Genomic DNA, 24,822 nt, shown 5'->3' with positions numbered 1-24,822 from the left:
CGCGGCCTTCACCGGCACAGAATGGATCCCTTGTGCCGTGCCGTGGTGGGGGCTGACTGCACGTTGGCCCCAGGGGGGAACTGATCACAGGGTATTTTTTCGGAGGCATCTTGAACCAAAGGGGGGCTGCAGCATTGCCTTTTGTGGCCTTTGATGACACAAAAATGCCCCAACCGGCCCCACCGTGACCACCACCCACCAGATCTGGGCACGCATGGCCCAGGCCGGTGTGGTGAACAAATTAACTGGGAGGTGGGTTAATTAATCCTCTTCCCAGGAAGATTCCTTGGTGGATGGATGCCAGATTTAAAAAATCACGTCTGAATAAAGGTTGCACCAGCACCAGGCTCTCACAGGCCAACACAGGGCCGAGTTATCTCGCTGGGCAGTGGCCAAGTGGCTGCCCCACCACGGGAGCACGTGCCCCAACGTGGCCCTGGCCCTGAGCAGCTCAGCAAACAACAGAGGGAAAAAAACAACACCAAAAGAGGAGGATGGGGGGGGTGAGGGGTGGGAGGGGGGAACCACATTCCAGTGGCAATATTTTTAAACAGCACGGTCTGTGGAAGACATAACTAAAACCCTGACTCAAGCCCTGTTGGCACACGCCGGGATTTGCTGTGTTGAGCAGGGATGGGGAGCACAGAAATGCCCTTAAAAACCCAAATCCCAAGCAAAGGAGGAGGTGAGGAGCTTCCCTGCCCTTTCTGCACGGGAGCAGCCACTCCCAACCGGCACATCCCAACCCTTCTTGGGAACAACAGGAATGTCCCAGGTCCCACTTGGACCTGCCGGGTCCCTGCCAGGCTCTGGATGGGAGGGGAGCGTGGCTGTCCCCCGGCAACTTGGGACAGGATTAGGAAGTGAGCATGGAAAAATACAACAGGATCACTCAAAGCCCTAATTAAGGTGGTGACAGGAAAAGGGGCAAACCTGCACGGAGGTGGAGGAGCTGGAGACATGGTGCAGAGCATCACCCAGCACCCAGGCAGAGCAGGGGGGCTCTAAGCTCGGGGGTCCCATCCTCTCCTGCGACCCAGTTGATCCCAGTGGTGCAGACTGGGTGCAAGGTGGAGCTGGGTGCCCACGGGGCGATGAAGCAAGGGGAGGGAACTCTCCTGCTCCAACATCCTAGCAACCACGTGAGCTGCACGGCTCCGGGCGATGGGAAGCAGGAAGAGAGCGAGAGAAGAACATCCAGGCAACATCTGGGTTTAAAGGATTTATTTTCAGACAAAAATTCCCCAACAACAAGAAAAAAAAGAAGTCGTACAAAAAGAATAATCAGAGACAAAGAGTGGTCATTACAAAAGTGTTCACAGATACAAAAGAAAGAGTCATCTGAGCAATCCCCGGCAAGCAGAGCGCAGCCCCGGCACGGAGGCGAAGGCACACCTGGCTTTGGTTGTGCGTGGGGCAGGATTGTCTCAGTGAGGGAATGCAAAGGTCCTCAGCACCCAAAAAACTCTGCTGGGGTCACGCTGGAGCAGGCGGGGTCAGCCCCTGGCACACACACACGCTCAAAAATGGTCCGTGCTACAACACCTGCCTCATCAGTTCCCACCCCACCGAGCGCAGGTCGCTGCTGTGTCCTCACCGTGCCGGGGACACCGACCCCTCTACGGGCACAGGATTGACCCCATCCGAGCAGGATCCCTGGCCCTGAAGGACTAATTTCAACTCCACATCTCCCACCAGCATTTGTGGCTTCCACCAGCCTCGGATCAGGCTTCCTTCCCATCTCCTTGGCCACCAGGATGGGGCCAGAGCTCCAGCTCCAACACCCCCGTGGTGGTACCACACTTTGGGGGTTGGTTTTCAGCCCCATCATGGCAAAGGAGGGGGGAACCAGCACATTGTGCAAGTTTGGTGCTGACGCACAGGAACCAGCTTTCCTGTTCTTGGTAAATGGCACTAAAGTACTGCCACAGATCATAAATTCGTCCCCCCCAAGTCCTCTGCCCTGGTAACAGCCCATGGAAGCCTTTACAGTTTCGGTAAACTAGCTCAAGCCATTCCCCCTGCAGGCACCACCAGGCTCGTGGCAAAGTTTCTCAGCAGCAGACAAAGTCTCTGCTTCATCTGGCCAGAAAAAGGCCTTTTGCTTTCTTAGGGAAGTGCAATCCTGGGGAGCTACTGCAGGAGAACGGCTGCACCTGCATCAATATCAAAATATTCTCTAGTAATCCTGAGAAACACCTCCAGGCTCCTGTTTCCCACGACAGGAGTTGCCAGAGCGCAGGCAAAGGGAGAGCAAATATTCCCCCTTTTAACCCCAAAATCCTGGGGTGGTTATTAACCCTCCACGTCCACACAGGGAGTCTCAACGTGTTCTCCTACCACGCACGAGCCCACGACACCTCCCTCGGTGTCGGTCCCCGGGACGAGTCACCACAAGAGCAGTTGAGGGCAGTGAGCGGAGCCGGGGTCCCGGCGCTGCAGGAGCTCTGGTCTCACGGCCACCCTGTCCTCATTTTTCCAGACCCAAGTGCTGTGAGGGTGCAAGCTTTCATCCCAAGGGATCTCCAACGCTGTCAACCGCATCCCATGTGGCTTCTTCTCAACAGGTCATGCAGCGCGGACGGATGTTGTCTGAAGGGGGGTTTGGATCGATCTGCAAAGCCAAATTTAGGGTCAGAAACCTCGGGTAGTGGGCACAAAGAATCACAGCCACATCCCAGCCATCTCCACCGGACACCTCAGCCAAGGGAGATTCATAGAATCATAGAATGGTCTAGGTTGGAAGAGACCCTTGGGATCATCGAGTCCAACCATCTCCCCTACTCTACAAAGTCCTCCCCTACACCATGTCCCTCAGCACTGCATCTAAACGGCCCTTAAACACAGCCAGGGATGGGGACTCCACCCCCTCCCTGGGCAGCCTGTTCCAATGCCCGACCACTCTTTGGGTGAAAAATTCCTTCCTAATGTTCAATCTAAACCTCCCCTGTTGGAGCTTGAAGCCGTTCCCTCTCGTTCTGTCACTAATTACCTGTGAGAAGAGACCAGCACCAACCTCTCTACAGTGTCCTTTCAAGTAGTTGTAGAGAGTGATGAGGTCTCCCCTCAGCCTCCTCTTCCTCAAACTAAACAGTCCCAGCTCCTTCAGCCGCTCTTCATATGATTTGTCTTCTAGTCCCTTCACTAGTTTCTAGAAGACAAATCATATGAAGGAGTGGCTGAAATTCCTTACCTCCGAGTAGAGCGGAGGTGGTCGGAAGCGAAACTCCTGGATGTAGGCGAAGAATGGACCTTCCAAGATGCCCCCCAGTTCGCTGCGACACGGTGGAGCCAGGCTCTGCTCGGCCTCCGGGCTGGACACGACTGATGAATATTCAGGGGGAGCTGGAGAGAAGAGACAGGCATCAGGGAAGAGGAAAAAAAACCCCAGTAAATAGGAGACATGCAGGCAAAAGGGCTTAAAATCCAGTGTTTCCCAAAACTTCCCAGTTCCCGGGGAGGGAGCCCAGGAGATGCAGCAGCACCACAACCAAAAAATTAGGCAAAAAAAGCAAAATGGAGCAAGAGGAAAGGTTGAGAACGTGCTATGACCCTCGTTACCCGGAGAGGGTTGACCAGGGGGGGTTTGGAGCCCCCAGACAGGAGAGGGAGATGCTCACCCTCGGGCTGCTCGGGGATGGTGCTCAGCCACTCCAGGTTGACGCTGTACTGGCTGCTGACGCTGGACGTGCGGCTCCCGAACGGATGCAGCGGGATCGTTCCGATGACAAGAGGCAGTTCAAGGAGCAGCTTGGACGTCCCAGGAATGTCCACACAAACCTTCAGAGACAGGAGACAGCAGGGAGGTTTAGCCATTGGTGTTTTCCCAGTCCAGAGGGGACAGATATCTGCCCAGAGGACTAGCTCAAGCTGCCGGGAGGGAATTCTTGCGGCAGGATGCAAAGGGATATGGAAATGCTCCTGCAGGAGCAGAGGGAGAACATGCAATGGGGCAACGGGGAGAGCATGCAGTGGGGCAGCGGGGAGAACCCAAGCCCTCATACAAATCACCAGCCCCCACATCTCTGCCCCAGCCAAAAAGGAGACACGACCAGAGCACAGCTCTGGTGAGAAGTGGAAACCCTCAACATGGAGCTGAGCCACTTCCCCGGAGGAGAGCATGCAATGGGGCAACGAGGAGAACCCAAGCCCTCATACAAACCACCAGCCCCGAAATCTCTGCCCCAGCCAAAAATGACACACGACCAGAGCACAGCTCTGCTGAGAAGCTAAGACCCTCAACATGGAGTTGAGCCACCTCCCCATGAGGTTCCTCACCTTCAGGGAGTATTCCACCTGGATGATGCGGCACTGGAGGATGGAGGGACCCACCGGTGGGATCTTCAGGGCCCGCCCGTGCCACACTTCCCGCTTCCCCGCTGCAATGGAGTCACCAACAATGCTGGTCACCACCGACTTCTTCTGCTTCTTGGTGCCCCGAGCGATGAAGGTCTGAGTCTGGATGATGGCCGCCTTGGGCACCACCGCTCGGCTCGTGCAGTTGTCGATCTCAGCAAAGATAGGGATGACCTCACCTACCAAAACAGACACACATTGGAGGAGGAGGAGGGGAGAAGGAGCCCGGTCCTGCCTCAAAGAATTGCTGAGTAGGATCTCCAAGGGTTGGTCGTGCCACCGGGCACCACAAAGTTTAAGCCAGTGGGGAGCGTGTCCTGAGGAGGTTGCCCACATCAGGTGCACACACTAAAGCTCTCCAACTGATTTGGTGCCAAAAGTCAAGAGTTTGGCTCACAGTGACCCCAAATCCCCTCACGCTGGGGTCTACAAAGGTTCAAGGGCACCAGAACGACATCTTACCTGGGGTGTAGCCTTTTCGGTCGATCTTGGCAGTTACAGACACCTGGCCACGATTGCAGTACCAGGCACGAGCAAGTTTCTCCTTTGCACCTGCCTGGGGAGCCTGGAGAGAGGGAAATATTTAAGCCATTTAGTAAGAAAGGATGAAACTCTGAAGCAAACACCTCCCTGGCACTGAGAACCTGCCGGGGAGCATCAGCAACTTCTTAGGCATCTGATGCAAGATGCTGTCGCAATGTATTGAAGTTTCCAAAAACTAAGAGGCACGGATGACCTCTGCCCAGCCCAGGTGAGGCTGGAGGGTGCAAGTTACAGGGGGCAAATATTCCCTCTGGAAATCAGGCCTGGACTGTAACACCAGAGGGGATGCAGACACCTTCCCCGTGGGCTTCCCAAGGAAGTTTTGGATGCTGCTGCCCCGGGGTGGAGCAGGAGGACTCACCAGCAGCGCAGGCGTGTTGATGTCGATGGGTTCAATCACGGTGAACTCCTTCTTCACCTTCTTCACCGTCGACCAGGGTCTGTGCAGTTTGGCCTTCACCCAGTAGCGCACGCTGCCGTGCTTCCCCTCGAAGGAGGTAGCCAGGGTCCTGTGGACAAAAACCAGGCCATTTAGAAGGGCTTTGCTGAAAGGACCTCATTTTCGAGGTGCCCTGTCCCCCCTTTCCCAGGACCCGTGTCACCCCTTTTGCATTAAGGCAACAAAAAACCATCAACTTACTCGGGGAGCTGGAAGGTGAAGGGGAACTCGTGCCTTCCTGCCTGCAGGACGGTGACCTCACCATTGTCTGTGGGGAAAAAAAACCGATTTAAGACGATTATCTCTCTCCTGCAGAACTTCCTCCCCGGGCAAATCAGTGGCAGAGAGGTACAGTACGGAGAGAGAGAGCGGCGCGACGGCAGAGGGATATTTCTGGCAGGGTTAAATGGCAGCAGCACTAACACAGCTGTGACACGAGAGCCGGGCACGTCCCGTCGGTGCCGGGTGCTGTTTGCTCTCCACGTGTCTCCAGGCATGCACCACCCAGGGACACCTCCTCGGGGAGCTGGGCAGCTTCCCCAGATGGGGTCTGCTTCATCCTGCAGCCCCCCCTGCACTGCAGCTCGGGAGACAGAGCCTGGAGATGCCTGGCCAAGGCAGGACACAGCCAGCCAAGCCCCCCTGTAACCCCCAGGATTTGCACCCCCATCCTGGGGTTGGAAGGGACCTCCGGGGACCACCTCGTCCAAGGCCCCTGCTCCAAGCCAAGCTTCCTGAACCTCCACAGGAGTTTTCCAACGCTGCTTCCCTACCAAGGAGCACCCACAGCAAAGGGGGTGTCTTATGTGGGGCCAGTCCCTACCCGGGGTGTCCTGCAGAGGAACAGGGTCCAGCCACGTACCCCAGGACCCCAGGGTGCACTCAGCATTGGAGGTGTCTGGGGGGGACCTATTCGCCCAGTCCCCAGCGTGCCCAGACCCTAAGGTACCCCATGCACCCCAAATGCAGCTGCTTGGGGTGTCATACACCCAGGAACCAGGGTGTCCTGTGCACCCACATTTCAGCTGGTTGGGGTGTCGTACACCCAGGAACTGGGGTGTCCTGTGCACCCAGATTTCAGCTGATTGGGGTGTCATACACCCAGCAGCCAGGGTGTCCCCTGCACCCACATTTCAGCTGGTTGGGGTTTCGTGCACCCAGCAGCTGGGGTGTCCTGTGCACCCAGATTTCAGCTGGTTGGGGTTTCATATACCCAGCAGCTGGGGTGTCCCCTGCACCCACATTTCAGCTGTTTGGGGTGTCATGCACCCAGGAGCCGGGGTGCCCCAGGCTGCCCCATGCACCCACTTTTTATTCCAGCCCCTGGTGACTCCAGTGCACCCACTCCCCAGCTCTCGGAGCCGAGTGGAGCCTCGGAGCACCCCAGGGGTGCCTCCCCGGGACTGGGACGGTGGGGGGGTTACCGTGCCCCGGAGGGAGGGGGTGGGGGGGTGATGGCCGTACCTGGGGGTGCCAGGAGCGTGTCTCGGTGGCTGAGAAACTCCACCTGGTCGCTGTAGCTCTGCGTGTAGGCGGTGCTGGAGCCGGCGCTGCGGGACTCGGTCCAGTGAACTCGGGCAGCGCCCATCGCCCGCAGCCTCAGGGCTCCCAACCGAGCCGCCGCCGCCAGCTCCAGCACCACCCGGCCCGACACCGCCTGCCCGGGGCTGAAAGCGGCCGGGCCGTCCCTCTCCGTCCCCTCCAACACGATAGAAAAGCGTTTGAGGCGATCGAAAATCATGGCGAACGAAGCCAAATTTCCCCGGCGCAGCCCGGCCCCGCCGCCGCCCGGCCCCGCTTTTAAGTGCCCGGAGCTGCCGGGGGCGGCCCCGGTGGGGCGGGACGGGACGGGACGGGGCGGCCCCCGCTCGGGCCCTGCAAAACAAGGCAGCGAGCATGTGCGGGCCACCCCCCCTCAACCATGGCCATCCCCTCCACCCTTCTCCTCCTCCTTCCCGGCTCCGTGGGGCTGTGTGGTTCTCATCCCACCCCGGGGATGGGTGTCGGGACCACGGGGGACGTGACCGGCTGGAGGAGGATGGTTCACGGTGCCCAGAAGCAGCAGCCGTGTGTGGACCACGCAGGGGACATAGAGTCATAGAATCGTCCAGGTTGGAAGAGACCCTTGGGATCATCGAGTCCAACCATCTCCCCTACTCTACAAAGTTCTCCCCTACACCGTATCCCCCAACACCACATCCCCCAACACCGCATCTAAACGGCCCTTAAACACATCCAGGGATGGTGACTCAACCAACACGTGTGTGAGAGCTGTGGATGACCCCCCCTCTGCTGCTCAGTGGCCCCCCCAAAACCCCCCTCCAGCTCCCATCCCATCCCATCTACATCCTTGACTAGGCCCCATCCTGAATCCGTGTCCCCAGGGTCACGGCGGCCGTGCCGGGGGGGATTTCCCAGTGGGAGCAGCAGCCCCTTGGTTCCAGTTCCCTCAGGAAGGAGCCAAGGGCCGCGCCGCACGCGGATCCACGTCCTTTCTTTCCCAAGAGCCGTTCCCAGGGGTCGGAACAGGCCGCAACTGGCTCTGGGCTCCTCACACGGCCTGGCCCGGCCAACTGGCGGCGAAGGGAAAACTGGTCTGGGACATGGCTTTGCTTATTTCTAAGAAATCAAGAACTGGCTGGCGTTCAGCTTGTGCAATTACGGAGTGAGCAATACATCTTCCCTCTGCTTTTTTTAACCAGGCGAGCGCTGGTTTTCTACCAGCTCCTGCTGGGGTTTGTGGTGGTGCCGCGCTAAAACCCGGTGACAAATTTCACCTGCGGGGCCAGGCACGGCCCAGGGGACTTTTAAACCCACCTGCCCACGTTCAGCTGGGGTTAAAGCATAAAAACGGGGAGCTGGTGGTTCTCAGAGCAAACATCACCATTAGCAGAACCCTGAGATGTTGTAAAAGGGAGGAGAAAGGGGTCCGCGTCCCCCTCCAAGGGTTAATCCAGCTTTAGAGTGTGTTTTTTTTTTACACTTTGTCACGTTTGCAGAACACCAGAGCTCTCCACCCCGGGCATGGGCTGGGGATGAGACAAAACAGGCATGAAAAAATGTTCCTCGGCGTTGGGCCGCCAAAGTTTGGAGGGTTTTCGAGTTGCTCCCAGCCATGCTGGGCAGGACCCGCTGTGCTGAATTGGGTTGATCTCAGCCCTCGAAAATGAGCTGGGCTGAAGCCTCCCAAAAGCTTTAGCTGCCTCCAAAGGCTAACTGGAATTATCTGCCTCCCTCCCCCCAAGGGAAAGGGACCGTGTTTTATTTTATGTGCGCCACCATTTGCTGCCACGAGCGAACATGAATCATAGCAAACGCTGTTAAAGGGAGCCCAACAACAAGGGGAGAGGGAAAGGAGGAAGGAAGGCACGTCACGGCACGAGTTAACGGGTGACACCAGCTCTGGGAAAGCGCCTGTTGTCCCTGCACAGTGACATTAGAGGTGGTGGGGCTCTCAAGAGGGGCTGGAGCCTCGGCCGGGTTGAGGCGGCTTCATCCCGCGCTTGGCATCTTCCTCCTCCCGCCCGCCGGCACACACCCCTCAGCCTGTGACTCAGCCCTCGCCCACGGGATGAGAATCTGCAAACCTCCCTCCCGTGTCAGCCACACGAGATGTCCACAGCCACCTCCACGTGCGGTGGGAAGCCCCTCTCTAAACGCTTTGGGACCCCAGCACCACCCCAGGAGGGTCTCTCCTCTCTCCCAGGATCTCCGGCTGCAGGGGCTGTGGGACCACAGCCAAGGGCTTTCCATTCAAAAACGTTCCTGGGTGCCCAAACCCATCTAAAACCTTTTGGTGCAGGAAAGATCTCCAACTCTTCAGCCCCATCTAGAGTCTGGCCAGGCTTAAGCCGGTCCCAACAGGAGCTGACACCCTGCCAGGCTCAGGAGGGGCTTCTCCTTCCCTGGACCTGCTGCTGGGACCTGGTGGCTTCTCCCCACTGAGCCCGGAGCCACGCAAGGTTCTCTGCAAAGCCAGAGAGAAGGTAAAAAGGGGGAGTCAGCAGCTCTACCCTGACCCAATATGGAGACAAGATGGGACAACGTGGAGCCTTGCACAAGCACACGCTCCTGGCTTGAGGAATAAGCTCTGTCCCTGCTGGATCTGCGAGTGTTGCGTATAGACGAGGATTAAGGAGCTGAGCAAGGGCCACCACGCAACAGGAGGAGAGCCCTGAGGAGCTCCTCACCCTCCACCACCATGTCCCGTAGCTCTCCTGGATGTCTCCATGAAAATAAAACAGCTCCTAGATCTTTGGCTCTCACGAGGGAAGGACCTACCCCTCTGGGAAGCGCTGCGGGATCCTGGGACAGAGAGGATCACTGCACAAAAAGCATCTATGTTTCTTGAGCTCTCCCACATCACCTCATGCAGGAGAGTCCAGGACTTCCCTTGTGTTGCCTTTGCTTGTTAAACCCCTAATTTTTCCTCTTTTCCTGCTCCCTGAGATGATGACACAGTATACATTCAATGGTCCTGCCACGCAGTCTGAACATCCTTTTTTTCACCCTTTTTTCTTGTCTCACAGCGCAGCACCCCGGGTGCCAGCGCTCACCACCCTGCCAGGAAACTGCAGATAAACTCACAGCTCGGGGGGGAGAGCAGAAGGGAGGGCTCTTATCTCTGCCTGGCTTCCCTCCTCTGCACTGCCTTGTTACCATGACAAAAACCTGCATTTTTTAAACACCACGCAGACACAGTTGATCTCATCCAGAAGCAACAAGAAGGGAGCAGTCACAAGGACCTTTGGATGACGGCACGTTTTCAGCAGCTTTGTGCCAGCTGACATCAGGAAGGTCCTCATGCTGATGCTGGGGACACCAGGACAGAGCAGGACCCGTCGGGGTCTGAAAGCAGGGATTTGGGCTGTGGGACAGCTCTTCTCCACAGCCCACAGCCTTCCCTTCCTTAAAACACCCCTGTGATCACGTGCCCGTGTCCCTCTCACAAAGCAGAAAAGGAATCCGTGTAGGGACAGAGACAATAAAATCCCACCCCACGAGTCCTGGCAAGGCTCTGTGCTCCCCAAGGAGCCCAGTTTGACTCTCCCCATGTGGCAGACAGAGCTATAAACCATCAGCTCCAAGCTACAGGAAGGCAGGGTGCTGGTGAGGCTGAGCAGCACACACAATTCCTCCAGCCCCTGGCCCAGCACCCTTCTCCTGATGGCTCTGGGGGCCTGTGTCCTACACAATCCCAGCAGCACAACCCAAACACAGCTCGCAGCAGCTCGTGGCTTCCCTACAGGCATTCGCCGCAGGGATAATGGGGGATAAAACTCACCCTTGTGACCTTACAGCCAATGCGGCCACCATCCAACCACTGCCGTGACCGAGTGCTCAGGACCTTCTCCGCTGGAGTTCGGAGCAAGGGCTTCTCCCATGTCCTTAATTGCAATCGGGACACTTAGCACGGTCGCAGCCGCAAAGGGGCCCATCCTTAGGCACAGCACAGAAGAGCCACTGCCAAAAGACAGAAACTCCAGCGTAACGCGGGTGTTTGGAGCAGATGGCAAGGTACAGTCATCCAGAAATAGAGAATATGACCCCCCGGTGCGGTCCAGAGACAAGGACACCTCCAGGAAGGCAGCTCACGTCCCCCTTCCACCACTCCAGTTCCCTCCTGCAACCTCTACATTTGCCAGCGAGGGCTGGCACGACTTTCTAGGTTGCCCTTGGCCACTGACACAACAACTCAGCATGAGTGAAATCCTACAGCCATCTCCGGGGTGGGACAGCACAGTGTCACAGGCAATAACAAGGCCACCAGATGCAGGGAAAGGGGGAGAAAAAGCCACGGAGCCACGACTGTAACACTGTTGTTGGAGGGGAGGATAAAAGACGGGCACTTTCATAAGAAAAGACAGAGTTAATAAGCCAACGGACGGCTGAGATGTTCCATATCCCTCGGCTCTGGATCATTTCATCCCAGCCACACAAAGAATTCAAGCAGCCTGTCCTCTTGCAGAAGACCTAAGCAACGTTGCCAGCCGGGCATGCGGTCCCCACATCAGAAAACTGAAACCAAATATTTACCGAAATCCTAAGTGCTCTTTCCACACTTGTGAACAGACACTTCTATTTGCACTTCCCTGAGCAAACAGGACAAAAGCCACAACCCTTTCGTGCTGACCAGCCCCGAGTTCGCAGGCAGCCTCCTAGAAACCAGCAGCAGAAAAACCCTCGGCAACGGTGAGAAGAAGGTGTCCCAGAGGGACAACCCTGCTTGGCTTGGTGAGCACCCACCAGCTCAGAGGTCCTCCTGGAGGGGACACCTCCAGCCCAAGGGGGTCCCAACCCAACTCCTTGGAGCAGAGAACCCCCCGTAAGCCCCAGACTTACCGGGGATGAGCTGGCAGCGGCGGTAGAGGAAGGTCTGGTAGGCTGTGTAGTCACGGTAGATGGTGTTGAGCCCCACGCTGCGGCTCTCCAGCCAGTGGACGGCGGCGCGGCCGCGAGCACACACCTCCAGCGCCCGCAGCCGCAGGGCACCGCGGAGCTCCAGCTGCACCCTGCCGTGCAGGAGCTCCCCTCTGCCGTAGGCACCCCAGGATCTCCCGTCCTCCAGCTCCACCACCAAGCTCCGCAGGCGCCCCGGGAGCTGCATCGCTGCTGGCACTGCTTATCCAGCAGCTCCAGGAGGCTGGTGGCCACCTGGGCTTGAGGGCGAGCGGCGCAGGCGCCCCGGGAGCTGCATCGCTGCTGGCACTGCTTATCCAGCAGCTCCAGGAGGCTGGTGGCCACCTGGGCTTGAGGGCAAGCGGGACAGGCAGCTCTGCAGCCCTCCAGGAATGGGGAGGAAAGAGCAAAGGCTACGCCGAGATCCCCTAATTTATCCCTGCCCCTAATTGGCCCAGCCCTGCAGGTCTAATCTCCCCCAGGGTTGGACCGAGCCCCTGTTTTGCGGTGACGCTTTAGCGTTGACCTCATGGGCTTGAGGCTGATGTTGTGGCCGAGGATGGGGCTGCGTAGGTGGGTGACGTCTTTTTTAAACCCGTGGAGGAATAACGTGGCTTCATCTTATCTCCGAGTTGCAGACGCTGCCGACGTGCAACTGGTACGTGCTGGTGGCTCCGTTGGCAGGGTGGGGTGTCACGCACCACCCTCCGCGCTGGCAGATCTCACGTCGCTGGGGGAATCAAAGAAGGGCTGTTTGGCCTTCCTGCTTCAGGCATTCCCTGGGCAGAGCTGGAAGGGGCAGGAAGAGGAGTTTAGAAAGCAAAGACCCAGTTTTACTCTCTGTGTCTCAAGGTGCCTCAAAATCCACGTGAAAAAGAAAGCGAATAACCACAGGGTCCTCCCAGCTGGTTCCACCAGAAGGGTGATGGTCACCATTGATTCCCAGTGAAGCCTGGCTGTGTCACCTCAGGGTCACATAAAAGTGCTGGGGCAGGCCGGTAGCAGATGCAAGTCCCTGTTACTACACAAAATGATGCCATTTAGGTGTTTGAATCGAGGTGTTTGCAACGTGCTAGTGTAAAATACTGATGTGAGGTGCCTGTGTGCGTTTGCAAGACTTGAGTAAGGGACTTCTTTGAAGTACGTGTGGAGCAAAGACTGTCCCTTTCCCAAGGGATGTAGAGTCAAATCCTGAGAGGAAAGCACAGGGGGATGGTGGGCCCAGCCACTGCTCCCACACCAACTGCAGCTGCTGGAAATGATGTTGTAGCCTGTGCTCACATGCTCTGGTGCTGGCTCACAGCAAACCCATCTGCACCGAAAGGCTGGGAAGAGCTTGTGAAGCAGCAGCTGTGAGAAAGCAGCAGCTGACCCTGCTCGCTCAACCTCCCAAGGGAGGGGGCTTTCCGGCCCTCACTGATCCCTCTTTAAAATACCTACATCCCAAACAGAGTTAGTGCAAGCTCAGCATTTGGGAAACCCACGTGAGTTACCAGCTCAACAAAAATACACGGCTCACCTCTAGGAAAACAGCTCACTCATCATATGCTGGGGAGGGCTACCTCCCTGCCCGCCTGTTCGCTGACCTTTGGTTTCAGGCCTTGACACCAAAACACAAACAGATAATCAGAGAATATTCCAGCCCCTACACACACACACAGCCCTGACGGTGCCTCTCACTTTGCTTCTGATCTCTCGCCCTTTCTCTGAGCTTCCCCCTACCCCACCTGCTTCCTCCTGCCCCAGCGCCTGCCTAGATGCACCCGGCGGGTCTCGCAATCCAGAGAAATGTGTCACCAGTGTCTTTGGGCTAATCTCCCTGTGTTTATTCTTGCTGTCACAACACCTTCTTGTCTCCTCATTCAACTCGGGGAATAAACATTCCCTGTAATAACACGCAGATGGGCCAAGAGCAAGGAACCAGGACGGTTAACAGGTAACGCGACGTGTCAGCAGTCCACAGCGCAGCAAGTTCTGGGCGGTCACCAGAGAAGGGAGAAGATCATTCTGCAAAGAGCACCTTCCTCTGGGGACAGTATCCTTTCAGGGTCCCCAGGGGCACGCAGCTCACTTGGCAGTTTGCCTTTTGGATTTCTGCTGGGCCTCTGGATTTGAGCGTGAACTTGTCTTTCTGCTCAGTCCTGAAGAGGTCCCGTGCCCTCCAGGGTAGATCCAGGTGTGAGCGTTTGATCTGAGGAGAGAGAAGAGCTTTCAGCAGATGGACACAGGGCTGGGGAAGAGGCAGGTGGACCTGGCAGCCCCTACATCTGAGCCCCACGTTGCTACCTGAGGGGTCACCCCCCTGGGCAGCAGCAGTCTGTGCCTGCCTGCATCCCCTCTCTCTGGCAGATGCAGAGTCTTCTCTGCTGGTGGTGCAGAGACACGTTCACCCCGGCTGGACACCTCTAGCCATTCCAGTTTCCCTCCTCTGATCCTCAGTGGGGGACTAGAATCACCTTCCCCCTCCCTCCAAGGTTTTTTGGCATAGGGGCTTGGTTGCCTGGCCTTCCTTTCCCTTCCAAGACTTTTCTCAGCTACGACTCTGCTCCCCACAGAGCAGTGGGGATTTGATGTGTGGCTGTCCCATCTCATAGAATCACAGAATCATAGAATCATCTAGGTTGGAAGAGACCCTTGGGATCATCGAGTCCAACCATCTCCCCTACTCTACAAAGTCCTCCCCTACACCATGTCCCTCAGCACTGCATCTAAACGGCCCTTAAACACAGCCAGGGATGGGGACTCCACCCCCTCCCTGGGCAGCCTGTTCCAATGCCCGACCACTCTTTCGGTGAAAAATTCTTTCCTAATGTTCAATCTAAACCTCCCCTGTTGGAGCTTGAAGCCATTCCCTCTCGTTCTGTCACTAATTACCTGTGAGAAGAGACCAGCACCAACCTCTCTACAGTGTCCTTTCACGAAGTTGTAGAGATTGATGAGGTCTCCCCTCAGCCTCCTCTTCCTCAAACTAAACAGTCCCAGCTCCCTCAGCCGCTCCTCATACGATTTGTTTTCCAGCCCCCTCACCAGCTTCGTTGCCCTCCTCTGCACTTGCTCCAGCACCTCGAGATCTCTCTTGTATTGAGGTGCCCAAAACTGGACACAATACTCCAGGTGTGGCCTCACCAGTGCTGAGTACAGGAGCAAGCAGCAAATCTGGTGATGTTACTGGGGAGGCTACGGCTTCGCTTGGTATAATCCCGCTTCCCCACGCCACCCCGTGGTAAATCCAAGCCTATTAAGGCTGAACCTGCTGTAACTTGTCTTCGGAGAGTTGTTGTTTCTGCTGCCTGTGTGGGACCAGCATGGCCTGCGTGGTTGTGACAGAACTTTCATCTGCTGACAGACAGAATTGAAATAAAAAGTAAATTCAAGCCAGTAAATTAGGAAGCAACATCAGAAAAGCTTTTCCACTAACGAGAGGAGAGGACACGCTTTGCCATCAGCGCTTTGCTCAAAACCTTTGCTCAGACAGAAAACAGTTCCCAGGGTGAGGAGGTAAATGAAGACATTCACGTGGAATTGAGAGGAATATCACTCCATCTGCTAGTTATGGAGCGGCTCCACAAGTTTGGGGCCAAGGAAAAGATCAATTAAACCCTGATTTGTTCCACATTTAGTAAAATAAATGGCTTAAAAACATGGCATGAAGGGACCTCTGTCTTAGCTGCAGAGCAATGGCCATTGGAAACAGGAGGCAACGTCAGAGGAGGATTTTCTTAATGCCTTCCATGACTAGCTCTAACCGCATCCCTTCCTGAGGTTGCATAAGCCCAGCTTTTGATCAAAATCCTCTCCTTCCTCCCAAATACAAACGCAAAACAACTTCTAAAAACAAATGCAGCAAGGGAGAGAGATCGAGCCATCAGTTCATGTCCCAGAAATCACTGACGTCACCTGAAATGTGCTAAACATTGCTGCACGATGGCAGCGTGTGCCTATGGCTGGCAAAGCCTCTGAGATGGCTGATAAGTGACACGTCATCTGGGGAAGTGAAAGTGCTTGAGATTAGCAGTCGGTGTGAGAACCAGCAGCAGCAGGCAGGGGGCTGAGCACGGACATCCTGCCTGGTTTTTGGGTAACAATCTCATTTTACTAAAGACACTGACGCTGCAGCAGCGCTTTCCGGCCATCTCCAACCCGAGATGTCTGGGATGCCTCCTCTCCCAGATCACCAGGCACCACCATCCCTTGCACAGAGCTAGGAGAACCTCAGCAGGCTTCATTTGGCACCAGGAGTGTGAACAAAGTGGCCTTACCGTGGTAGTTGAAGGGGATGTGGCTCTCACAGTGGCTCCTGCTGTCTGCCATCACCCTCTGGCTCTGGCGGGGCGGCTGATAGTCTGCCTGTTGTGTTGTGCTGAAGAAGCAGGAGCCTGAACGTTCATCTCCCAAGCAGATGTTGCTTTGATGCTTCAGCAAGTCAGGCTTTGGTGCAAGGTTCCACCTGTCCGTCTGGAGAACACAGAAGCTGCTTTAACAGAAATGAGCTCTAAGTGGGAAAGGCACCCTGTTGCACGTTACACCCTGCAGAGCCCAGTGTGGGGAGGGGAGAAGGGACAACAGAAGGACAACTCTGGCCTTTAGGTGCCAGAGTAGCACACATAAAAAAAGAGAGGGTCTCTGCCAGAGGAACACCCGCACAGCAAAGCTGGGAACAGACCTCTGGGTAGGAGAGCTGCGTATTAGTGATTCTTGTCAACGCTCGATTTCTCTCTGGGTCTTCATCACCTCTGGGGATGGATGAGGCATTTTTGTTTAGACGGACAATAGTTACAGGCTCTGGCAAAAACAAGAGTGAAGGATGTCAGAGCACTCCAGTCTCCAAACAAGTTGTAGCTACAGCAGCTTCTCCCCATGCAATGCAGCGCAGGAATGAATACAGGTATTTAACCTGCCAGGGAAGTGGAGGGAGGATGAAACAGAGCCTCACAGTGATAACACTGGTGCTGAATACAGAAAAACTACAAAACATTAAAAATATAAAATTATATACATATTATATGAATGTATTATGTCTTTACCTATAATTATATCACTGAAACCAAGTGATAAAACCTACTGTTCAGCTTGTCATAAACCTCAATAGCAGTCTGTATGCGTTGCCTGTGTGTCACAGACTTACCCTACCTAGATCGTGCGGTGGGAAGAGCTCTGATGTCTGGGTGGAGAATCTGGTGCGACCGTCCCCCAGCTGCAGGTTCGTGTGGTGGATCTGGGAGGCAGCAAGTTCCTTGTCGTAGGCTCTGCAAGATACCAGATACGAGCTATTTAACGATCAACGTTCATCAGAAAGAGCAGTTCCCAGGGATGCCCGTCAGGTTCTTCTGCTGATACCTGTGTGTCCTCTTCTCTGGGGCACGGAAGGCATGTTTCTGCTCGCTCAAAGATCCACTGCTTCTGGGATCCCCAAATTTAATACGAGACGTGTACTGAAGGGAAGCAAAGAGAGCTACAGAACAGCCACTTAAAGCATAATCCCTTTTTTCCCCTCACTGTCTTTCCACCCATCTGGTTTTCCCTTTCACAGATCCCACCCCTTTTGGGTCAGAATTCAACATAGGAACATGCTGCCCTTTAACCACGTCTTGGTCCTCCCCAGAACCATGCTGTTACCTTTTCACTTGGCTTTGCAGGTGGGCTCCATTCACCCTTAAACTGTGCTTGGTAAGAAGTGTCGTAATAGGACCGTTCGTCCTCTTTAATAGTGGGAACAGATCCTGCCAAACAGCCAGAGGGGGAAATGAACGGTGTTATTTCTAAATATGCTCTATTTACCCTTATAAGGAAATATCAATGAGCTGCCATCTCGAGGCAGCCGCTCTTTTAGCATTTTACTACTCCTGAACCCATTTTGTGCAGTGAAATGGCAAAGCAATGAACACCAGATTGCAGCAAGGTGGGCTGCAATGCTGCGGAACGTGGATGTGGCGCATCAGGAGCGATGCAGCTCCGGTGTGAAACCGCAGCATCCGAGGAGAGGGGAATCAAAGGCGACAGCTGGAAAGGCTGCACAGCAACAGCTGGGCTGGCGAGTGCTTTAAGTTAGTGCTATTAACCTGTTCCATGAACACCAGGTTTACTCGGCTATAAAAAAGAGAAAGCCATATATCCAGATAGTTCTAACAGCTTTAGCTGCTCGCAGCACGACTCTGAACTGAACCACCGAACCTCCCAGGGACTGCGGGGAAGGTCTGCTGGGAACAGACACGTCTGTCACACAGCTCACCCCTGTGCGACTGCCATGGCCGGGCAGCGGGCCGGATCTCGTGAGCTGGGTACGAGACGGTGTAGACAGATGGAGGGAGCCTTATTTTATCCCTGTCTCCACAAGGAATGTTATCCTTCTGTTTCTTGGCCGTGGGCAGGGGCGCTCTCTGAAGGGGGAGGTGGGGACAGGGGAAGCGTTCCCTCGTCTCCGAGGTGAGGACGCGGATGCGGGGGTCTGTGTGCATGCGGACATACGACTTGGGGGGAACAAACGGGGCCACCGGCTGTAGGGGCTTCTCTGGAAACGCCAGGCGAGTTTCTGAACAGGTTCCCCCGCCGCCGCCACCCCCAGGCGGGCCCAGCACCTGCCCACTGCAGGGCAGCGAGGCCGGTGGCCGCCGATGAACCCCCCAGAAAGGGGGGTACTGGCTGTGAGAAAATGGTTGACGGGTGCTTTCCGGCGCCCAGCGCTCATCCCCCAGCCGAATGTGGGACGCCTTCAGGAAGGGAATGCCTGTGAGGGGGGCCGGGATGGTGGGCACAGCGTAGGCCGCCATGGCCCAGCAGGCGGGAGGCCCCGCTTAGGCTTCAGCAGCCGCTAGGCCGCGTCGCCATGGCGACGTCTCCGCTACCTTCCCGGCGTGCCCCGCGCCAGCGCCAGGTAGACCGTGAGCGCCGTGACGTCACACCCCGGAAGCGTTGCTATGGCGGCGGGCGGCCTCAGCGGCCTGGTGGCCGCGCTGGAGGCCTACCGAGGCCGGGACCGGGTGGTGAGTGGCGGGAGCGGCCCGGTGGGGCTCTACCTTCTCCCGCACGGCCGGATCCTCACCGGGTTGTGCCTCCGCAGGTCCGTGCGCTCTGCTATGGCTGTCAGCTGGCGGGCGGGGCGCTGGCCGGGCCGCGGACCCCACCATCAGGGCTGCCCGGGAGCCTCTTGGCCGTGTCGGCTCAGCTGAACGCCGCCCGCACAACCCTGCGCCTTTTTGACGACTTAGCCATGCTCAGCTACAGCTGCAGCTACGGGCTGGGCCCCAAGGTGAGCGTGGGGCACGGGGTGTAGCGACAGTCTCCCCGGCCTGCGCCGCAGGCACTGAGGCAGCGCTGTGCCCAACGGCGGGGACAGAAAGCTTCCGTAACTCTCCAGAATCACCAAAGGGATGGCAGGGCCATGCCCAGTGCCAGCTTATCCCTGACAAAGTTTTGGGCCCCCTACCATAAAAAAGACATTGAGGTGCTGGAGCGGGTCCAGAGAAGGGCGACAAAGATGGTGAGGGGTCTGGAGAATAAGTCTTATGAGGAGAGGCTGAGGGAGCTGGGGTTATTCAGCCTGGAGAAGAGGAGGCTGAGGGGAGACCTTATTGCTCTCTCCAACTCCCTGAAAGGAGGGTGTAGAGAGGTGGGGGTCGGTCTCTTCTCTCAAGTCACAGGCGACAGGACAAGAGGAAACGGCCTCAAGTTGCACCAGGGGAGGTTCAGGCTGGATATTAGGAAAAAATTTTCACTGAAAGGGTTCTCAGCCCTTGGAATGGGCTGCCCAGGGAGGTGGTTGAGGCCCCATCCCTGGAGGTGTTCAAAAGCCGGGTTGATGTAGTGCTGGGAGGTCTGGTTTAGTGATGATGCTCCTTGTTTGTTGTGCGGGTGTCTATTTTTGTCAGTCAGGTTGACGGTTGGACAAGATGATCTTTGAGGTCCCTTCCAACCTAGAAGACTCTGTGATTCTGTGAAAGGCAGATGGGCACGACGTGAGACGGGTTGATGTAGTGCTGGGAGGTCTGGTTTAGTGATGATGCTCCTTGTTTGTTGTGTGGGTGTCTATTTTTGTCAGTCAGGCTGACGGTTGGACAAGATGATCTTTAAGGTCCCTTCCAACCTAGAAGATTCTGTGATTCTGTGAAAGGCAGACGGGCTTGTTTGTTGTGCGGGTGTCTATTTTTGTCAGTCAGGTTGACGGTTGGACAAGATGATCTTTGAGGTCCCTTCCAACCTAGAAGACTCTGTGATTCTGTGAAAGGCAGATGGGCACGACGTGAGAGGGGAGAGCATCACGGGGAGCTCTGCTCTCTCCGAAGGACCGAGCCACGGAGGATCCCTGAGCAATAGGCAGAGAGAGAAACATTCTTCTCTTCAAAGGGAAATCGGGCCCTTGGTGGCTTCGTCTCATGTTTGTTATAACCCCAAACTGTTTGCGCTCTGCACGACTCTGGTTTTAATCATTTATTCATCAGTGCAGTTGGATGGCCCCTCTGCATTCCAGGCTGAAGCTTTTAAACCCTTCCTCTGCTGTAGGCACACTGAAAAGAGCGAGTGCTTTCCCTGGGACCTGGTCATATAAGTAAATATGACAGGCTCTGGTTCCATTTTTTATATTTTCCCTTGCAGGACGAGGATGGGCTGGTGCGGGGGCTGTCGGTGCTCAACAACGTGGCCGACCAGCTCTACTTCCCCTGCGAGCACGTCGCCTGGGCGGCTGACGCCGGCGTCCTCCGCGTTGGCTCTCAGAAATGGTGGACTCTGAGCACAGCCCTGTGGGCCTCCTCCCTGCTCCTGGGCATCCTGCGGTAAGGCTGGCTTGGGGGACCACAAGCAGGAGAGGGAACAAACCATGTTCCCTCTATTCAAGCTCAAATGAAGCCGCTCTTGGCTGCAGGAGGGTGCTCTTCCTCATGGTAGAGAAAAAACCCTGTCCTTCAGTGCTATAAGGGGAAATAACTCTTCTTTTCAGATCCCTGAGAATCTTGTTCCAGTTAAGACGAAAGCTGAGGCAGCACAAGGGGTATGATTTCCCTCCTTATACAGCTATTTTAACACAAACGTATCTGTTCTCGTTTGTGAGCTATCACTAATTATTATTACGTTATGGGCTATCAGTACCATTACACTTGCTTCCAGGAGTGCCTCCTCGCCTCTGAGTCAAAAGGAGACGAAAGCCCGAGTGAAGGCTGAAGTTCTGAGCATCCTCTCACGTCTGGCAGATCTCTCCAACGCAATCCACTGGCTGCCTCCAGGGTTTCTTTGGGCTGGACGTTTTCCTCCATGGTTAGTAGGTCTTCTGGGGACCATTTCTTCCCTGATTAATATCTACCAGGCGTCTCGAAGAGGGAATTCTGAAGCCGTATAAACCATAATTAAGCTTCAGGAGCCCAAATTTTTACACGGTAAAAATGCCTTTAGTGAGGCAGGGTGTACGTACCCCTGGTGTTGATGATTGTGATTCCACACGTCCTGTAATTGGGACTGTAAGTCAAGATGTTTATCACAGAGAGGATTGTTTGCGGTTAACGATTTTGACCACTCTTCATCAGAGAAATCTTTCAGGCGAATCCTCTGGAAAAATCGAGAAAATCTCCTAGGATTGGTAAAATAGAAGGGGGGAAAAAAAGTCACTTCCATCCTTCCTTCCTTCCTGCCAAAAGACAAATGCAACCCTCCAGTCTTCGCTGTCACTTAAAAGCGCACAAAGCCAGCGTTGGGCAGAGGAACGGCCGCGGTTCCGTCACACAAAAAGTCTACGGGATGGATCCTGCAAATTCCAGCTCAGTGCCTCTTCTGACCCAGGAAATCCTGGAGGTGTCTCCCTCAAGGTGTTTGGGTGTTTGAGCCCGGAGCAGATGCCCCAAGCGCGGCTGAGAGGGAGGCTCCTTGGGTTATTTTGGTTGTGAGGGTTGTTTTTCTCTAGAAAGAAGCAGCGGGTGCGAGCGGTGCCTCGCGGAGCTTTCTTCTGGTCTGTACCACTCATTTTAGGAGAAATACTGGAAAGCTGAAACTTCCCAGTAAAACCAGTAGCAGCGCTGAGCCTCCAGCTGTGCCTTTATGGAATGCCACCGGGTGGAGCTCTTCCACCAGGCTCTGGCAGAAGCCAACGGACTGATCTTTTTTTTTTTTTAAATAAAAAAAAAAAAGTAGCAATTTTCTTAATCACCTTTCAAAGGACCATTAAAGTGACGCCAGGATGAGTTTTACGGTTCTGTTTCTAGGCGGTGCCAATAATAAAGGAGACGAATGCTTCAAAGGTGGCCTTGAGTGATCGTTGCTTCCTGTAATTGGGCAAATGTTCTTTATCTGGTTCTAGAAAGCTCCAAAGGGTGCCGAGACCACAGGGAAAAAAAAAAACAACAAAAAAAAAACCCCCACGTTTCTGCTGCGTTGGCTGCAGCTCCCCGTGTGCTACCAGCCATCCTTCTCCCGAAATAATTCCGAGCACCTGACTTAACTGTCAGGGAAATGTGCCTTTTGAAAACAGTTCTGCTTAGTCTGCACAGGGTTGGTGCCCTCTGCAACGCAGAGAAGCACTGACCCCATTTCCAGGTGGTTTGAGCTCTATTTTTTTCTGTTGTTATTGGCCCGGACACCTGAAACTCTTTTATCTCCTGCCCGCGTTCAAAGAGCAAAGTGAGGTCTTGATATTCTTCATCCTTCGCCCTGTCCCTGCTGTTTATCTGGGCCTTCACCCCACCAGGTGCCACTGGGGGTACTGTCCTGACCGTGCTCAGAATTTGGGGTCAGATTTGCAGGTTTTACCTGAAAGAGACTCTTGTTTTTTATCTCTAGTCAGGCTTCAGGTCGTGTGCCCGAGCCGGCACCCGTTGCAGCAGCTCCTGCTGGAATTTAGTGGCTTTTTAAGTAAAAATTAATCAGATTCTACCTCTTTGAATTCTTAAACCTTGTTGAACCCTTCCTTCAGAACACTCTCTCCTGCTTCACATGGGACAAAGTGGAAATAAGCACCATTTAGAACAAAAAACCAAACCCCAAACGCACGCAGCTCTGATGCCAAAGTGGTAAAACTAAGCCAGGTTTTTGATTTTTGTGCAGGGAAAGGACGCTGTGAACTCTTCTAAGTGTGTTTCCTTCATCTGCTTCTGCTCCCGCCAAGAGATTTTTAAGTTGCAGCCGGGGACGTGCAGGACAAACTGCAACGTGCAAAGATAGAGCAGAATCGGGTCATTCAGAACTCCTGAAATTCATATTTTCTGTAGAGTAGCTCTGATCCCCACTGATACAGGTATTTAAGAACCTGTGGTGGCTGCTGCTGACAGTCCAGGGAAGCACTCACTCTTTTTGAGCACAAAACCTCGCAGGGGCAGACCCAATTTTCCCAAAAAACCTGTGTTTTTTTTTAACTTCTTTCAGCTGCAGCCACCAGCCCGGCTCCCGCTTTGCAGGGAAACATTTGCTGAGCAGGGAGGGTTTGTTCCGGCCGTGACCTCCCTTTGTCAGCAAGGCCGGTAGCGGCAGAGCTGCTGATTCCAGCTCGAAACCCTGACTCCGGCTTTTTATGGCCTTTTTTTTATGGCAGGGCTGACGCCATCAGCGGCGGCCGCCGGGCAGGAAGGGGTTAAAGGGGCGGCGCATGCGCAGTCCCGCCACCTCCTCCCCCCCCACCCCCGGGCTCCCATTCACAAAGAGCGAGCGGAGAGCGCTGCGGCCGCTGATTGGCTGCGACGGGGAAGTGGGGCGGGGCAACGGGCGGGGCCGGCGGCGGGGTGGCCACGCGGCGGCGGCGGGGCGCGGCGGCAGAACGGGCGGCGAGTGCGGGAGGGGGGAACCGGAGAGAGCAACGGCACCAGGTTGAGGGGGGAAACGGCGGGGCGGGGGGGGGGTGGGCAGCACCGGGAACGCACGTCTGCCCGCTCCCCGGTGCTACGGGAGGCCGCGGAGTTCGGTGCGGGGCCGCGGGGCGGGGTGGGAAGCACCGGGACCGCACGTCTCCCCGGTGTTACATGAGGCCCTAGAGTTCGGTGCGGGACCCCAGGACGGGGTGGGAAGGGATAGGGTGGGCAGCACCGGGACCGCGCATCTCCCCGCTCCCCGGTGCTACGGGAGGCCGCGGAGTTCGGTGCGGGACCGCGGGGCGGGGGTGGGCAGCACCGGGACGACCGCACATCTCCCCGGTGCTAACACGAGGCCCTGGAGTTCGGGGGTGCGGGGCCGCGGGACGGGGCGGGCAGCACCGGGACCGCACATTTCCCCGGTGCTAAGCGAGGCCGCGGAGTTCGGAGATGCGGGGCGGGGTGGGAAGCACCGGGACCGCACATTTCCCCGCTCCCCGGTGCTAGGCGAGGCCGCGGAGTTCGGTGCGGGGCAGCGGGGCGGGCAGCACCGGGACCGCACATCTCCCCGGTGCTGAGCGAGGCCGTGGAGTCCGGTGGGGGGGTGCGGGGCTGCGGGAAGGGGTGGGATGGGGCGGGCAGCACCGGGACCGCGCATCTCTCCTCTCCCCGGTGCTACGCGAGGCCGCGGAGTTCGGTGCGGGGCCGCGGGGGGGGCAGCACCGGGACCGCACATTTCCCCGGTGTTACATGAGGCCCTGGAGTTCGGTGCGGGACCCCAGGACGGGGTGGGAAGGGATGGGGTGGGCAGCACCGGGACCGCACCTCTCCCCTCTCCCCGGTGCTAGGACCTCGGTGCGGGACCTCCCGGTGCCCCGGTCTCCACTGGGGGACCCCCACCCGTTCCGAGCTCCACTTACCGGCCGGACACCGTGTTCCTACCGCCCAACTCCCCGGTGCAGCCTCCCGGGGCGGCCCCAGCTGCCCCCCTGCCGGTTCCCGGTGGCTCGGTTGGGGGGGTGGGGTGTCACCCGTGGCTGGGGGGGACTCAAAGAAGGGCTGGTGGTCCTTCCCCTCCTGACCTTCTGCTTTCTCCCTCACAGGAGCTTCACCACCACCATGTCCGTCAGCAGCCACGAGAACAGGAAATCCCGCTCGAGCTCCGGCTCCATGAACATCCACCTCTTCCACAAACCGGGCCACGCCGACAGCCTCCTCACCCAGCTCAACCTGCTCCGCAAGAGGCACCTCTTCACCGACGTGGGGCTACGGGCGGGCAACCAGGCCTTCCACTGCCACCGGGCCGTCCTGGCCTCCTGCAGCCGC

At 56.3% G+C, this 24,822-nt stretch overlaps 3 protein-coding genes across 7 annotated transcripts; 1 reads left to right on the top strand and 2 right to left on the bottom strand.

The window, feature by feature from the left end:
• Nucleotides 1-1,209: 1,209 nt before the first annotated feature.
• ARRDC2 (arrestin domain containing 2) lies at nt 1,210-12,175 on the bottom strand. 4 transcript variants are annotated; one of them, XM_014952866.1, is made up of 9 exons: nt 12,083-12,175; nt 11,681-11,992; nt 5,540-5,606; nt 5,261-5,408; nt 4,819-4,921; nt 4,279-4,535; nt 3,621-3,780; nt 3,194-3,345; nt 1,210-2,614 (listed from the first exon to the last, which is right to left on the bottom strand). In XM_014952866.1, exons 2-9 carry the CDS (start codon nt 11,943-11,945, stop codon nt 2,561-2,563), a joined length of 1,206 nt encoding a protein of 401 aa, XP_014808352.1. In that variant the 5' UTR covers nt 11,946-11,992; nt 12,083-12,175; the 3' UTR covers nt 1,210-2,560. The 4 variants fall into 4 exon arrangements, with proteins under 4 accessions (XP_014808352.1, XP_014808353.1, XP_014808350.1 ...); XM_014952867.1 differs by having other exon boundaries at nt 11,681-12,012; nt 12,107-12,170; XM_014952864.1 differs by lacking the exons at nt 11,681-11,992; nt 12,083-12,175 and adding an exon at nt 6,803-7,515.
• A 265-nt stretch (nt 12,176-12,440) lies between these two features.
• Nucleotides 12,441-18,504, bottom strand: LOC106894270 (chromosome unknown open reading frame, human C19orf45). 2 transcript variants are annotated; one of them, XM_014952862.1, is made up of 8 exons: nt 17,967-18,504; nt 17,354-17,457; nt 17,075-17,169; nt 16,868-16,983; nt 16,401-16,519; nt 15,997-16,192; nt 14,988-15,073; nt 12,441-13,928 (listed from the first exon to the last, which is right to left on the bottom strand). In XM_014952862.1, exons 1-8 carry the CDS (start codon nt 18,502-18,504, stop codon nt 13,740-13,742), a joined length of 1,443 nt encoding a protein of 480 aa, XP_014808348.1. In that variant the 3' UTR covers nt 12,441-13,739. The 2 variants fall into 2 exon arrangements, with proteins under 2 accessions (XP_014808348.1, XP_014808349.1); XM_014952863.1 differs by having other exon boundaries at nt 14,988-15,076; nt 17,967-18,192.
• Nucleotides 18,505-18,645: 141 nt separating this feature from the next.
• On the top strand, nt 18,646-21,956 carry PEX11G (peroxisomal biogenesis factor 11 gamma). The gene is made up of 5 exons (XM_014952804.1): nt 18,646-18,717; nt 18,795-18,983; nt 20,327-20,505; nt 20,670-20,720; nt 20,837-21,956. Exons 1-5 carry the CDS (start codon nt 18,652-18,654, stop codon nt 21,063-21,065), a joined length of 714 nt encoding a protein of 237 aa, XP_014808290.1. The 5' UTR covers nt 18,646-18,651; the 3' UTR covers nt 21,066-21,956.
• Nucleotides 21,957-24,822: the final 2,866 nt, after the last annotated feature.

This window comes from Calidris pugnax, unplaced genomic scaffold (assembly GCF_001431845.1).
Source record: "Calidris pugnax isolate Ruff unplaced genomic scaffold, ASM143184v1 scaffold199, whole genome shotgun sequence".
Lineage (NCBI taxonomy): Eukaryota > Metazoa > Chordata > Aves > Charadriiformes > Scolopacidae > Calidris > Calidris pugnax.
Note: the sequence above shows the minus strand (reverse complement) of the source record. Positions and strands in the feature narration are given on the sequence as shown.

Excerpts from the sequence above, each read along its gene's own strand:
- PEX11G (XM_014952804.1), top strand. The coding sequence starts at position 18,652 with ATGGCGGCGGGCGGCCTCAGCGGCCTGGTGGCCGCGCTGGAGGCCTAC. Across the intron at positions 18,984-20,326 it reads GCTACGGGCTGGGCCCCAAG|GACGAGGATGGGCTGGTGCG; the intron begins GTGAGCGTGGGG and ends TTTCCCTTGCAG. Across the intron at positions 20,506-20,669 it reads CTGCTCCTGGGCATCCTGCG|ATCCCTGAGAATCTTGTTCC; the intron begins GTAAGGCTGGCT and ends TCTTCTTTTCAG.
- LOC106894270 (XM_014952862.1), bottom strand. The coding sequence starts at position 18,504 with ATGGCGGCCTACGCTGTGCCCACCATCCCGGCCCCCCTCACAGGCATT. Across the intron at positions 17,458-17,966 it reads GCCATGGCAGTCGCACAGGG|GATCTGTTCCCACTATTAAA; the intron begins GTGAGCTGTGTG and ends GCTGTTTGGCAG. Across the intron at positions 13,929-14,987 it reads CCGAAGACAAGTTACAGCAG|ATCAAACGCTCACACCTGGA; the intron begins GTTCAGCCTTAA and ends CTCTCTCCTCAG.
- ARRDC2 (XM_014952864.1), bottom strand. The coding sequence starts at position 7,079 with ATGATTTTCGATCGCCTCAAACGCTTTTCTATCGTGTTGGAGGGGACG. Across the intron at positions 4,536-4,818 it reads CCGAAAAGGCTACACCCCAG|GTGAGGTCATCCCTATCTTT; the intron begins GTAAGATGTCGT and ends CTGTTTTGGTAG. Across the intron at positions 3,781-4,278 it reads AGGTGGAATACTCCCTGAAG|GTTTGTGTGGACATTCCTGG; the intron begins GTGAGGAACCTC and ends CTGTCTCTGAAG.